This window comes from Ailuropoda melanoleuca, chromosome 14 (assembly GCF_002007445.2).
Source record: "Ailuropoda melanoleuca isolate Jingjing chromosome 14, ASM200744v2, whole genome shotgun sequence".
Lineage (NCBI taxonomy): Eukaryota > Metazoa > Chordata > Mammalia > Carnivora > Ursidae > Ailuropoda > Ailuropoda melanoleuca.
The window spans coordinates 5,561,759-5,577,020 of NC_048231.1; the positions used below are offsets into that span (position 1 = coordinate 5,561,759).

The following is a 15,262-nucleotide window of genomic DNA, read 5'->3' on the forward strand; positions in this document are numbered from 1 at the left end:
AAAAAAGAAAGAAAAAATCAACAAAACTAAAAGGCAACCTACAAAATGGGAGAAGATATTTGCAAATGACATATCTGACAAAGGGCTAGTATCCAAAATCTATAAAGAAACTGCATCAAACTCAACGCCCAAAAAAACAAATAATCCAGTTAAGAAATGGGCAGAAGACATGAACAGACATTATTCCAAAGAAGACATCCAGGTGGCTAACAAACACACAGAAAGATGCTCAACATCACTCATCATCAAGGAAATACAAATCAAATCTGTGATAAGACCCTACCTCACACCTGTCAGAATAGCTAAAATTAACAACACAAGAAACAACAGGTATTGGCGAGGATGCAGAGGAAGGGGAACCCTCTTAACATTGTTGGTGGGAATGCAAACTTGTGCAGTCACTCTGGAGAACAGTATGGAGATTCCTCAAAAAGTTCAAAATAGAACTACCCTATGATCCAGCAATTGCACTCCTAGGTACTTACCCAAAGGATAAAAAAATACAGATATGAAGGGGCACATGCACCCGATGTTTATAGCAGCATTATCAACAATAGCCAAACTATGGAGAGAGCCCAAATGTCCATCAACTGATGAGTGGATAAGGAAGATGTGGTTTATACATGTGGTGGAATATTACTCAGCCATCAAAAAGAATGAACTCTTGCCATTTACAATGACGTGGATAGAGCTAAAGTGTATTATGCTAAGTGAAATAAGTCAGTCAGAGAAAGATAAATACCACATGATCTCATTCGTCTGTGAAATTTGAGAAAGAGAAGAGATGTACACCTATGGGAAGGGAGGAAAGAAAAAAAGGAGAGAGGGAAACAAACCATTAGAGACTCTTAATGATGGAGAACAAACTGCTAGCTGATGGCGGGAGGCTGGGGGGAGGGGCTAGATGGGAAATGGGTATTAAGGAGGGCACTTGTTGTGATGAGCCCTGGCTGTTGTATGTAAGTGATGAATCACTGAATTCTATTCCTGAAACAAACATTGCTCTGTATGTTAACTAACCAAAATTTAAATTAAGAAAAATCAGTGACCAAACACGGCAATTCATGTAATAATTGCTAATGTGCTCCAAAAGGGATTGGTTAAGAGGGCATTTCAACAATGCTGATTGTCAAATATTCATCATAAATTATGGTTTTGGTTTGAAATTTTGGTTTTATTAAAATATTTACTTTGTTTCTGGTCTGAATCAGCCTGTATTAAAATCTGAAGCTACATGTTTCTAGTCCACAAGGACAACCAGACTGACAAAGCTAATTACCTTAGCCTGTGATATTCTTTCCTGAACTTCTGTAAGTAGAATGCAGGAGGCCACTGTGTCCCCAATCTCGCTGAGCTAAGCTTCCTTTGGCTGCATTCTTCCTCACTTCAAGGGAATGAAAGGGAGCTGGATAACAAAGAGATGATGCAGGTGATGTCTAAAGCTTCATTCCAAACCTGGTTCTCAGGGAAATCTTCACTACCTCTATCTATACCCAGATACTTGAGCCCAAACCCAGAAAGGCATCCTTTACATCTCTCCATTTACGCCATCTGATTCATCACTAAACCCTAATAATTCTACCAGTGAAACACGTCTGATGCATCCACTTCTCTCCATCTCTATTGCTCCCAGGCCAGCCCAGGCCACCATCATCTCTCGCCTGGACTACTGCAACAGTCCCCCAGCTGGTCCACTATCATGACTCCTCCTCCTTCTGACCTAACTCATTGTTTCACAAGTAATCCTTGTGGCGAGGAGATGTGTCCACGCACTTGGAATACAATGCAAAAGCCTCTCCCTGAACAGCCAGTCCCCAGCTTTCTCTCTCTCTCTTTTTTTTTCTTACTGCAATCCAACTACACTGGCCTTTAAACTTCACAAACTTAGCCACTCATTTTCTCTGTCTCTCTTAGGACTGTTCAGCTCTTTTCTCTTCACCTGAAATATTTTTCTGCCCGCTTATCATCTAGCCACCTCTTACTTGGGGTCTCCATTTTATTAGAAAAACCTTCCCTGGGGCGCCTGGGTGGCACAGCGGTTGAGCGTCTGCCTTCGGCTCAGGGCATGATCCTGGCGTTGTGGGATCGAGCCCCACATCAGGCTCCTTCACTAGGAGTCTGCTTCTTCCTCTCCCACTCCCCCTGCTTGTGTTCCCTCTCTCTCTGGCTGTCTCTATCTCTGTCGAATGGATAAATAAAAAATCTTAAAAAAATTAAAAAAAAAAAAGTATTCTAGGGATCAAGGCCTGGGGATCACGTACCCTTGACATCTAACTTCCCTGACACCATCTCCCAATCGAAAATAATCCCTGTCACTCTTAGTCACAGCACCCTTTCCTTGTCTTCACGATGGTTACTACGATTTGTAATTATATGCAGGACGTGGGTTTGTTGAATTCCTGTCTCCCCGACCAGACTCCGAGTTCCAAGCAGTCAGAGACCGTGTCTGTTCGTTCATCACCGCATCCCCACAAGTGTTTGTTGGATGATCAAATCAAATCTGATTCCTATTTAAAGTCATATATCAACAATTATTAGAGCACTGTTAGATATTGTCAAGAATGTGGATAAGGACCGTGCTAGGTAGTTTTCTTCAAAAAACAGACAATTCTATTTAAAAAAAAATCAGGTGTTCCCTAGCAGATTGCCCTGCACTCTGGAAACATGCAAATTTAAATCATGGAGTCTGTACTATTTTTTTAACCTTGTCTCCTGGGTGAGTGATATCTATAGATATATTTAAGCTTCATAGAACAGTAACAGCAGAACAAGCCCGGAAGCTCATATAGCACATGCTATTTGGGTTAAATAAATGCTGGCACAGATGGTTAACCAAGAGCATAAATAACTTACATGTCATACCCACATCCACAATATTGATTTCTGGTAGATGCATTGCTCACTTCCACTATGCAATAGCAGACTATAAGGCTGGTATCTTTCCTGTTGTTACAAATACACCTTTACCTTACAGCTCTATAGGAAGGTAGCATGTGTGTGTGTGTGTGTGTGTGTGTGTGTAGATACACACGCTTTGTACTTTCCACAATGAGACTAATTATTATATAATAATATTGGCAACATTAAGCAGACCATCACTGTGGGAGTTTGAAATATGCAAAAAATATCTGTTAATTTATTCAAACTTGTTCAGCTGTCATCAAAGATAAAAATATGCCTCCACTTTTCATCTCCTTCAAAATCAAAGGTACGTTTTTAAGTTTCTGTGCTTCTTTGATGGCATTAACTTCAACGTTTTTCCAACAAGCCAAAGTGGTTTAGAATGCATGAGATTCTTTCACATACATTTCTGAAATTTTAATGATAGGAATAATAGCAATTTTGCTATAGAATATATTTCTCCACACACAAAAAGAGAATGTTCAACAATTCAAAATTTCTAATTTTAATAGTTGGTATTTTGTTCATGAGAAGATGGGCTTCTATAAAGTATACTGGCCAGAATTATTAGAAGCAAAATGTAACTGCAGTAATGACCTATAAGACTTCTAGTCTCAGAATACAATAGAAAACCTTCACCCTGATACAGATAATGACAAACTTTTACTGAATTTTATTACGATGAAATTTTTAAAAATACCTGAAGCCATAAGACATTTACTAGTTACATAATCTTGGACAAAGGCTAAATCAGTCAAAATGTGTTTATCAGGGGGAAAAAGTATTACATATTTAATGTTTAAGCATTTTTTTCTCTTTTTTTAAGATTTTATTTATTTATTCGACAGAGATAGAGACAGCTAGCGAGAGAGGGAACACAAGCAGGGGGAGTGGGAGAGGAAGAAGCAGGCTCATAGCGGAGGAGCCTGATGTGGGGCTCGGTCCCATAACGCCGGGATCACGCCCTGAGCCGAAGGCAGACACTTAACCGCTGTGCCACCCAGGTGCCCCTAAGCATTTTTCAATCCTGCAAATAAACAAACCTTGTTTTTGCAAACAATCTGCGTCTGTTCTGAAAGGTCTATATATTTTCTTTGAAGTTAACCTTTAAAGGCAATCAACACTAATGGCTAGATAACTAATGAAGAATTCCAATTAAGAGATGAGGCTAACTTGCACACCTGGTAGAAATACAGAAACGAGGCTTTTCTGAATGCATTCACAATCTAATTAATTTTCTAAAGCATTGTTCTATTTTTTTTTTCTACTATCTATGCAGTAGGAGCTAATTGTGCAAGGGAAAGATGCAGATCACAAATTCGATTCCTTTCTCTCCTTTGGTCAGATTTCACAGGGTCGGTTACAGAGAGGCTGACATTTCTGCCTTCTTTGGCCTCTGCAAGCCACCAGTTACTGAGCTAAAGAGAGCTGATGTTTCTTTGGCTCTCAATAGTAGTTATTTGTTGGAGGGAGGAGTGGTGTTTGTTTCGGGTTTTGTTTTTTTCTCCAAATAAGTAAGCCCTTGGTTAAAAGAGTCCAAATGCTTTAAGCTCTAACTCATCAGTTAATGACTTAAAATGTCAGTGACTTAGTTCTTTGCTTTCTTCAAGTGAAAGAAAGAAAGAAAGAAAGAAAGAAAGAAAGAAAGAAAGAAAGAAAGAAAGAAAATCTCCCCTACCTTACCTTATCTAGAGAAAATAGGAAAAGATGAATATTAAGCTCTTACTATAATAAGTGCAAGACCCGTTGCATTTATGGCTTTGCTGAGTCTTTCCACTGACTTGCAAGGTAGTATTTAAAATCCCAGAGAGGCTTAGTGTTTCACCATGGGTAAAGCTAGAGCCAGGACAGGAAGCTGTGTCATCAAGATGGAAATGCCTTGGCTCTGTGGAGAGCTCTGTTCTCTGAGCCTTAGAAATGCCCCCCACCGAGTCCCGGAAAGATTGAGTGTTACTTTGACTGTGGTGGCTCTAGGAGAGAGAAAGACTGCTTTAGAAATGAATAAGGAGAATGTATCACACCTTTCATTCCTCACACAGAGATAAGATAGTCTGTTTCTTGAGCCCAGTTAAGTGAAGCAACTCTTTTCTTTCCACCTATAATTCTTTCTTTGGTCCATCGTATTTACATATATTGGCTGCATATGATGTCAGTTGATGACACATTTCATGCCCTGACATGAATCACCATAGCCAACCAGCATGAATTTACTTACTCTGCACACAGCACTTACAGGGGGTACAAAAGAAGTACACGGGAAAATTCTTACCTCCAAGGATTGATCATCTGGTTAGGAAGCAAGACCAATATTAAACTGAGTGTGAAGGCAAAGAAGACCCTCAGATTTCAGACTAAAAGACTAAAACTTTTTTTTTTTTAATTTTATTTTATTATATTGTGTTAATCACCATACAGTACATCCCCAGATTCCGATGTAAAGTTTGATGCTTCATTAGTTGCGTATAACACCCAGTGCACCATGCAATAAGTGCCCTCCCTACTACCCATCACCAGGCTATCCCCTTCCCCCACCCCCTTCCCTCTGAAGTCCTCAGTACTTTTAATTTGGTTTTATTTGAGCACAACTGACACACAACATGGCATCAGTTTCAGGGGTGCAACTTAGTGATTCAAGCTCTCTATGAGTTATGCTGTGCCCACCACAAGTGTGGTGTCCCCATGTATCACTGTTACAATGCCATTGACTATATTCCTTATGCTGTAACTTTTATTCCCATGACTTATTCATTCTAGAAGTAGAAGTCCGTATCTTCCACCCCCTTTACCCATTCTGCCCATCCTTCAGTCCCCTTCCCTCTGGCAACCATCAGTTTGTTCTCTATTAATTTATAGGTCTGATCCTGCTAAAAGACTAAAATATTAAAGACAACTTTGACAGAGATGGAGAAACAGCAAAGTGAGTAAGACTCTTTGAAGCCAAAATTAATGATAATTCAATTCTGGTCACAACTGAGGTTTACGTTACTTGTGAGAAATACAAGAAGAGAAATTCTGTAGGCCATTGGAAACACAGAACTGGGACGTAGAGAGGATACAGTTTAAATTATGACAGAGGACAAGCTTGAAAAGCAGGGTGAAGACGTATAAGAAAGATGGTTGGAGTGTGAGCCTAGAGGACCACTTATTCTTCAGGAGAGGGGAGAGGAGGAGAAGGGAAGGACAGGGCAAGGAAGGGAGGAGAAAGGGAATAGGAAAGGAATAGGAAGGGACCAGAAAGAGAAACCAGGAAAAAGGGCCAGAGAAAGTGCAAAGTCATCAAAGCCAAAAGACAAACAAGTGTGGGGAGAGGGTAGTGGAATATAGTCTCAAATCCTGCAAAGTCAGAAAAACATGGACAAATAAAAGGCCTTTGGATTCACAAGAACACTCATTCGTCATCTTCTAGGACATTTTGACATTATGGTACAGACAGAAATCATTTGAAAGAGGTGCAAAAGGAAATGGTGACCAAGAATTAAAGACATCGATTACAGATGGTGCATTCAAAGATTTAAAACATCTAAATGATAGCGATAACTAAAAGCACGGATACCGACATAGTATTTGTTATATGCCAGGCACTGTTCTCACCATCTTGTATATATTATCTCATTTAATCCTCACTCCAACACCATAAGCTGGGTACTCTTACTACTTGTATTTCACAGAGGAAAACACTGTACGTCACAGAGCTCATAAGTATTGGAGCCCAGACTCGCACGCAAGCCTGCAGAACCATGGCTCCTAACCAATGTGCACATTGCCCCTCACAGAAAAAAAAAAAAAAAAAGGCAATATTTTTATCATTGTGTTTATTATGCATCCCCAATGCTTATGTCAGCGCCTAGCACATGGGAGGCACTCGATACATTTTTGTTTCACTAATGAATTATTATCTAAAAGAGTATGAGGGTCAAGCAAAAGGATGGGAGCTGTTTTGGGGGGATTTTACTCTGGGACCATTTTAACCCTTGTTGAAGAATTTTTTTATTCTCTCAATGCTATAAATATATGAAAATAAAGTTCTTGTGCTTTAACTTGCCCCAAATAAAAAAAATATGTCAGCAGACAGAAAAGGCTTACAGAAAAGATCAGGATAAAGATTAACTTCTCCCCTCAATCCAAGTGAGTTGTTTGATTTTCAGTCAAACTTGGCGATCTAAGGCTCGCCCTGCCATCTCTAAAAAGGCAAAATCCATTTTCTCTCGTCTGTGGGGTACTGTCTAGAACCGCTGCTCCTCGGGGCAAAACTCACTCAGAAAATACTTAAACTGGTAAGGATCGATTCCCAAGGATAAAACTTGCCACCTCCTAACTGTGAAATTATTATTTTTTTTAATTTAACAAGAATCTACAAATCTCTACACACTTTTCTTATACAAAACGGTCTAGCTTTTAAACCCTTAAAAAGTAGAACAAAAGCAGTAGGAAATATTTTCTCTGTACATCAAGTTGGAATAGGAGATGAGCGTGAGATTGTGTCTACGTTCACCTCTCATGTTCTCATGAGACCCACGTGATTTGCCCTATACGATGCCACTTCCACTTTCGGATATACCCATTGACTAAATATTTTAAACTATGTAGTCACTTATACAAGCTTACTTAATAGATTTAATCAGCATCGTTTTGGAAAAAATCAATTATGGACTTGTTCGATTTAGGAGACAAAGTCAAGAAGCAACCGGTACTAGGTGCTATGTGCCCTTCACAGTGGAAGATGTAAAAGTATGTGTCAGGTATGACCCATATCATTAAGGAGTGTATTTCGTAGAGCAGCACGTCCATGACTTTCTAATTATACGCCATTGCCTCTAGGAACTGCTATAACTAAGCTCAGATCTCAAGTCCCATACCTTTCGGAATCAATAGGACGTCATACTTAGTATTTATATTTTTCTAATGGGACCAGACCCTAAGAAACAAAGAAATCTATTTCAGTAAAGTTTCAAATAACTTTTCAACCACTCTTCCTTTCTATTTAATTCTAATTCTCTAATTAATTTCTATCTTTTCCATGGGAAAACTTAATGTATCACAAAATTACTACCTAAAATATATACAAATAACTCTTTATTACTAATAGTACCACATGCAACCAAAAATTGAAATAGGTCTAAAATACACACTGATTTTTGTGACAGTATTATCACTTCTACGATTCAATCAAATATTCCAAGGCTAAGCAATTCCAATATTAACTTCTATATTTTATAGAATGAGAATATTTACATGATTCTTTAGTCATTCTTAGTGATGAGAAGGAGTCATGCCATGTACATTAGTAAGCTAGAGTATTTGGTGAAACATAATGAGGATTTTTTTCAGCTTTATTGAGGTATAGGCAAAAAAATTGTATGTATTTAACGTTTACCACTTGATGGTTTCATAAATGTATACATGGTGAGGTGATTACCACAATCAAGTTAATTAACATATTCATCACCTCACATACTTCTTCTTTTTCCTTTGTGTGTGTGTGACCAGAACATAAGATGGGATTTTTAAAAATTCTACTCTGTTGTTGGTAAAGAACAATGCTTCATAAATGTCCATTTCTTAGAGCACCTCAAACTACTGCCTTTGACTTCAATTTCCACAATAATAATTGCTACTGGTTTTGGATTGTGACTTGTTATTCATGTTTACTTGATTTCACAACATATCTCTTTTTTTCATAAAAGTGCTGTATGGAATATTTTAATTTTTCCAATTAAAACTAATTTTGTTTGGGACATTTTGAAGCATCTCCCAATATTTGGTATCTAACCTTACCAAAAAGAAAAAGAAATTCCTGAAACCAAGATTCAGACTTGCTGACTGGCAAGAAACAAAACCTCTTCAAGTAATATTACCTCCAACCATACTCTGGGTAAAGTTTAATAAGTTTGGAGAACTTCAGAAAATATTTGATCTAACTCTGTATTTTATTTTAAAAGTTTAGATAACATCAAAATACTAGAATCATACGATATCCCAGGAAATTAACGATAAATCTCTGAACTATCTTTCAGTAACATCAAAGCACTGTCAGGAACTGTTTCTACTTCACTGATTTAATATGAATTATATCAAGACATCTAGTAGAGGAAAAATTATGTTGAAAGAGAAAATATATATGGACTTTATTTATATGGCACTTCATGTTTCATATACATCACCGCCACACCAAAATGATTTATTACAATAAAGTTTTGTTCGTCCACTAAAACAAATATTATACTGGTTTAAGATGTATTTAAATATATTCCTTTACATAAACTGTTTTTATTAATAGCCAATTTACTTAGTCACGAAATTTGGTTGTCATCGACTAAAATATGACTGTAATAATTAAAAGAAATGAGTACGTTTTTTCATTTCACTTCCCTATACGTCTTGTATTTTAGATATCTTCTTCCAAGAGTAACGACTAACTACGTTGGTTTTAACCTCCAGTCAAACTCGAGGAAAAAATCAGGAAAACAGAAAAGGAAGATGCGCACTGCCTGGTTCACCTGTGCCAGAACCTATAGTGACCTCTTGTGGTAAATACTATCTACAGAGCTTTGGAGAACAATACCTTTTCCCGGGCTAGACACTGGAGAACAGAGAAGCATTGTTCCTCCGTGCCAGCAAACAGCCGTCACTAGCAATGGGAGTAAAAGACAAATACTAACTAAAGGATTTCTTGTTAGAAGTCTACTCAGTCGCTGTCAATGAAAATATTGCTTTCTTCTATTAAAAAATACAGTGTCTTACCTGGTTCTTTCAGTAGGGCAGTTAAAGAATGGCTGGGGACATGGAGTTCTTACACACCCCTACTTCTGAAATCAAGCAAAAGATAGACAAAGAGGGCAATTTCTACCAAAGACAAGAGTGAACTGGGATAAGCAGCATTGCTACTCATTACATAACACGGTGTGGGCTCTAGAACCAGAGACAATCCGCTGATTTATTTATGAATATAATTCAGGGAGTGGTCAGTATAATTTCAACCTCTATGATGTATTAAAAGTAAAAGTGATACATTATAAAACCTGGGTTAATCAATGCTTCAGACACTATGTGGTTCTGTCACTATTTCCTGAATAGCGGTTTAGATGTTAAAGGAAATCTTTCAAGAAAAAATATCATGAACATTATACCAAAAAAAAAATCATGTTTTCACCATTTTTTACACTGGATACTTCTAAAAAGGTACAATAACTTTTTTTGTTTTATTTTTAAATCATTAGTTCTCTATTCTCCTATAGGTGCTCTTTTAAGATCTCAGTTTTTACAAATATTAATTATAGCAAAAAAATAATCTTGGATTTTCCTGTAAAAGGAGATTAGGTCAAGAAAGTGCTTGTACAACATAAAATATCTCAAGTCATAATGGAAAATCAAGTATATTGAACTTGTTCTCTTGCAGGATAAGTGGTTGATAAAATACTACCTTTTCTGTTTTCTTCTTTCCTGAGCCCCTTTTTTTTCCTCTAAAGAGAAAAACATTTCTAGTTTTTCGTAATGTTTAAAATATTGGAGAACAATAATCAAATTCTAATGAAAAGATATTAAATGTGGTATGTGTAATATTTCAAAATGGCAACCTAGTTCACTGTCACAGACACTAATCATTTCTGCCTATTCGTTAAGGAATCAAAGACAACATAGAAAGAAAACGTGCTGCCCAAGGACATAGGTTGAAGGCCTTGGAAATGTTTTCTTTGGTTTGGTTTGGTTTGAATCTAAAATTTCACCTGTAACTCTTAAATACTCTTGCTTTCTTTCAGGTATTTACCATCTACCCACAGGTTTACTGCTCCCTACAGCCCAATGTACACTGATGAATAGCTCGCATAAATAATTAAAATTTAAATAAGGGAAGATAGCCTAGTAATATGCCAGCCTTGGGTTCCGTCAGTAAGCACTTTGGGCTGAAGCCTTCTATGAGACATTTCACAGATGTAATGAACGAGTTCCCAAACTTTCTGTTCCTAGCAACTCATTTTGAACCTCCCGGCTAAAAATGTATCTAAAATGTATCTTGCTATACAAAAATGTATCTTGCTATAACACTTACACTTTTGACCTTTATAACTTCTTAGACGATATCCACTAGAATCACATGTTAAGAATTATTGTAATTCTTTTTATTTATCTAAAACAATCTTACCTTTTATCTTAAAACTAAAAAGAGGAATTCCCTACTTGTACTATTTTGGGATTTGGCCATAAAGTATGTTTGTATCCACCCTACTCAATGGCCCTCATTATTTTATTTTATAGTCTTTGAATTACTAGTAACAATTTGAAATGCTTCCCCATAACAGACTGAGTCAACCAAATAAGGAGAATAAAAACCCAATCTTGAGAGGTGTAAAGGAACAGCAAACAGGAGCTCGTGCCACGGTAGGACACAGAATACGGCACTGTCTCTCTGGGAAATTGCAACTGAAGAGTTAGGAACTTTATTAGGAAGCGTTCCAATTTAAAAGCTACATCAAAATAGACCACACTTCATGTTCCTTTCTTCCGTGTCATCAAGAAGCTCTCTGATGGCTGTCTAATTGGCTGAGGTGTCTCACTGGCTGAGATTTCAGTTCATTCGTGATATCCATGGACAAATACATGCCTGATGTTTTCTCTGTGTCCAACACTTCCAAATATGATATCCCCCCACACACTTTTCTGTATCTCTCTTCCTGCATTTCTGTTACTTTCCACATCTCTCTTTTGCTCTTTGTATGTGTGTGAAAGAGAGAGAGAGAGAGAGAGTTTTTTCCAGTACCTCCATCTTTGTATCTGGGTGAATGGCTGTCTGTTTATCTCCGCACACCTCTCTGTATAAATTTCTATTTCATCCGACACTCATTAAAAGATCTGATCTTTTCATAAGAAGAAAATGATGTTGTATCAGAAAGAGAAGGATTTCATGGGGTAAAGGTAAATAGGCAACCCCAGCCTAGCTTTCTTCAATTTCTTTCTTTTCCACTAGAGCTCTGCCAACACTTCACTTTCAATGTGGTTAAGTTAGTGAATAATGAAATCTTCAATGTGACAAACCTCATCCATCTGTGAGAATCCTGAAGGGAATTTTCTCTGTTAGTCTCAATTAAATAATTTCTCGGAATGAATCTTTCTCTTTCTCTGCCAAATCATATAGAAATGGCAACAACTGTGGGACTCTCCCACATGGATGTGCAAACCAATTTAATACTGTAATTCTCAATTTCTGGGGTTCTTCCATAAAAGTAGTACTAAGACTTTCTAGTTTCTACTATCTACACATCCGTGTATACTTAGCTCACATGTCCAACATATTTTAAACAGAGCTCAGAGGTTTTGAATAGCGGTTTTAAAAGTTAGCCATAAGCAATGAGAAGTGATATTTTAAATGTCAAAACAGATCAATTTTCATGTGCACTTGGTGTTGTTATCCATGGAAAGAAACATTAAACCAATGAAGCAATAATATAAGTGAGGTGTTGAAAAGATAAAACATTCATTAATTTGGATGGTAAACGTAAAATAGAAACAACAGAAGCAGGTATTTCTAAACCACATTAAGGTAAAGTCTTAATTTCTTGTATATCTGCAATAAGATATATTCTAAAAACTGGCTCATAGTTCCAATCTGTAGAAGAAGTTTCCACCAAAGATGCTATAATTAGTCAACTTCAGTCAAGGAATTCTCATCTTCTTTCTGGTTATCGTGCAGAGGAACAGAGAGTCTGTGTGCTTTATTTTTTAAGGCCTGCTCTGAAAAGTCCTCTCATAGACCAAACTGCATGGAGGTGAAATAACCCAAGAGGATAAGAAAGCTCAAATAAAATGTATGTGTCTTAAATAGTTGATCCCAATAATCTTTAAATTTCCCAAATGGGTTGTTTTAATAGTAACATCCCCTTGTACTCTAGATCTTTGCTTAATATACATAAAAGTAATGTACAAACAAAAATTGCCTACCATTATGAATTTGTATTTTGTATTATCATTAAAAAATCAAGAACATATTTGAAATCACACTGGAATGGCTAAAAATACTATAGATTTTTTTTAAATTAGACTGAAACTATTACCTACTTTTTCAACCAAAAAGTCTGCTCTAGACTTGTATAATATCAGGTGTTGACCAAAGTGGAAGAAAAAAAGTCACAAGCCTTGAATTAAACCAAATATCATGGCAGGGATTTATGAAAAATACCTTGGGACACTTAAATATAGATAGTCCCAAAATCAGGGGAAATATTTGCAAGCCTAGTTTTAGAAGAGATCCTAATTGAAGAATTAGTATAATCTAGTCAACCAATTCAGGGAAAACATAATTGTATTTATTTTTTTAGTGTGACCCTCTCTTACCCACTAGGCAGAGAGCTTCCTGAGAACAGAAGTGTCTTCACCATTTCTTTTATCCAAAGGACCCCAGACAGTGTTTGTTGTATACGGCACCCAAATAAATATTGTTTCAATGAATGAGTAAACAATGAATTACAGAACTGCATAAGAGTATTTCCATTGCTCTACTATAATCAATATGCAGAAACATCTTTCTCGTAAGTCTCCAAACAAGAGATCTCAAAATAAAAAATAACCTCTGAAGGAAAAAACTTTAAAGGATACTTTACATATCTTGCTTATAAAATTGGAAATTACATAAAAGAAGTAAAAGACATGAAAGATGGAGATTTCAGTAACATGTGAAGTTTAGAAAGTCTTAAGATGTAAACTATATAATGATCCCGATTCAGAATATCTTGGAGGAAATGAATTTGTAAATGCATGGCATTTTAAAGACACTTTAAGGCAAGAAAACCTTAAAATCAGTAGCAAAGTGGAATGGCATTTCTAGAAATTCTTTCTCCAGTTACTTTAAAAGCACAGTAGCTATTGCTTCCCTTTTACATTTCTCCTGTTTACGTCAAATCAAATATTTCATATAGATTAATATAGACCAATGCACAATGAAAAAAATTAAATAAAGAAACTTTAAACAAGAACTTAACCACAGTAATTGCCTTTCCATTTTTCAAGTACTGACTCTATTAGGTTCAACTCCAACTACTCTCCCCAGCACAAGGTTCCTTTCAGCACTGCTCGTTGGGCCCAAAAGCCATTCCAGAGACTTAAATCTTATTTAGAAGCCACTTTCACAGCCATTCCCAACTTGAGGGGAAACCCTTCCACTAAGATTAACTCTAAGAATTTGATCAGTGCCTGAAGTGGACACAGGGGGAAAATGTGGGGAAAGGATGAATAAGAAATATATCCCCCATCAAAACAAAAACTCAACTTTATTCTCCAGATGAACCTATGCCCTACCAGCTCTCTCTTCCCTTCCTCCCCTTCTGGGCTCTGGACAGGTGGGAAGGAGGTGAGTATGTCTTGGAGAGGGGATGCAACTAACTTTCCTTCACCACCTTATTCTGCTCCCCACCCCAAATCAGGTCCAACTAGTAACTGAAGCCACCAGGTAGGGCTGTCTGCATCCCCCTCCCCCTTAGGAGAGGGATGGGATGGGGAGGATGGGGGGCGCGCGTGGGCAGGATGGAGGTGGGGGTGTTCTGAACTGCAACTCTTCTTACCGCTGGAGCGCCTGACGATGTTCTCCAAAAATGTGTTCTGCGGTGCCACCAGCCCTCTCTTGCCCCCCGGCATCCTGGGTCTGGAGAGCAGCGGCCAGGATCCGCGGCGGGGGAGGGGGGATGCAGGAAGAGAAGGTGGAGGAAGAGGAGGAAAAGGTGGAGAAGATTGAGCTGAAAGAAGAGGGGGCGCGGCGGCGGCGACGGGGTCCCCTGACTGTGTCTCCAGCCCGACCCGGATGAGCAGCTCTGGGGAGGAGGACCAGGCAGTTCATGGTAGTAGCGCTCCCCCGGCCGCCGCTGCCCAGACTGTGGCGGTGCCGCACACGGGGCTCGGGAACTGCAGGCTCCGCGGGGCACAGTGCGCCTGCGCCGCCCCCGCTGTCGCTGTCCCGCCGGTGCTGATGCTGAAGCTGCTGCTGAGGCTGCTGCCGCGGCGGCGGTCGCCTGGGCGCGGACTCAGCATTTCTCCCGCTGCCCCGCGCCCCGGGGCCGGGGAGCGGGAAGTGTCAACTCAAGCCCTAGCTCCCAGTCCCTCTCAGTCCAGATCCGAACCCCTTTACTGAGCCTTCCTCTCCTCCTGCCCTTGCCCACCCCTCCCGCGCAGCTGGATCACGGCTGCCCAGCTGAGCCCAACTTCTGCCGGGCTGTGCGCCCGGTGGCCGCTCCTCTCTCCCCGGAGATCCAGACAAACGCTCGCTGTCCAATGGGGCCACGGAGCGGGAGAGGAAGTGAGAAGCGAGCAGGATGCCAGAGACAGCAATGGGCAGTTGGAGGGCTTACATCTCAGCTTCTCCCCCCGGGGTCCGGAGCCC

General features: G+C 38.8%; 1 protein-coding gene across 1 annotated transcript in view; it reads right to left on the minus strand.

The window, feature by feature from the left end:
• The window catches only part of KCNH5 (potassium voltage-gated channel subfamily H member 5), a 277,609-nt gene extending 263,059 nt beyond the window's left edge, over positions 1-14,550 (minus strand). The window contains exon 1 of the mRNA XM_002914166.3: positions 14,451-14,550. Coding sequence (XP_002914212.1) covers positions 14,451-14,523 — 73 coding nt within the window. The 5' untranslated portion in view covers positions 14,524-14,550. The remainder of the gene's footprint in view (positions 1-14,450) is intronic.
• Positions 14,551-15,262: the final 712 nt, after the last annotated feature.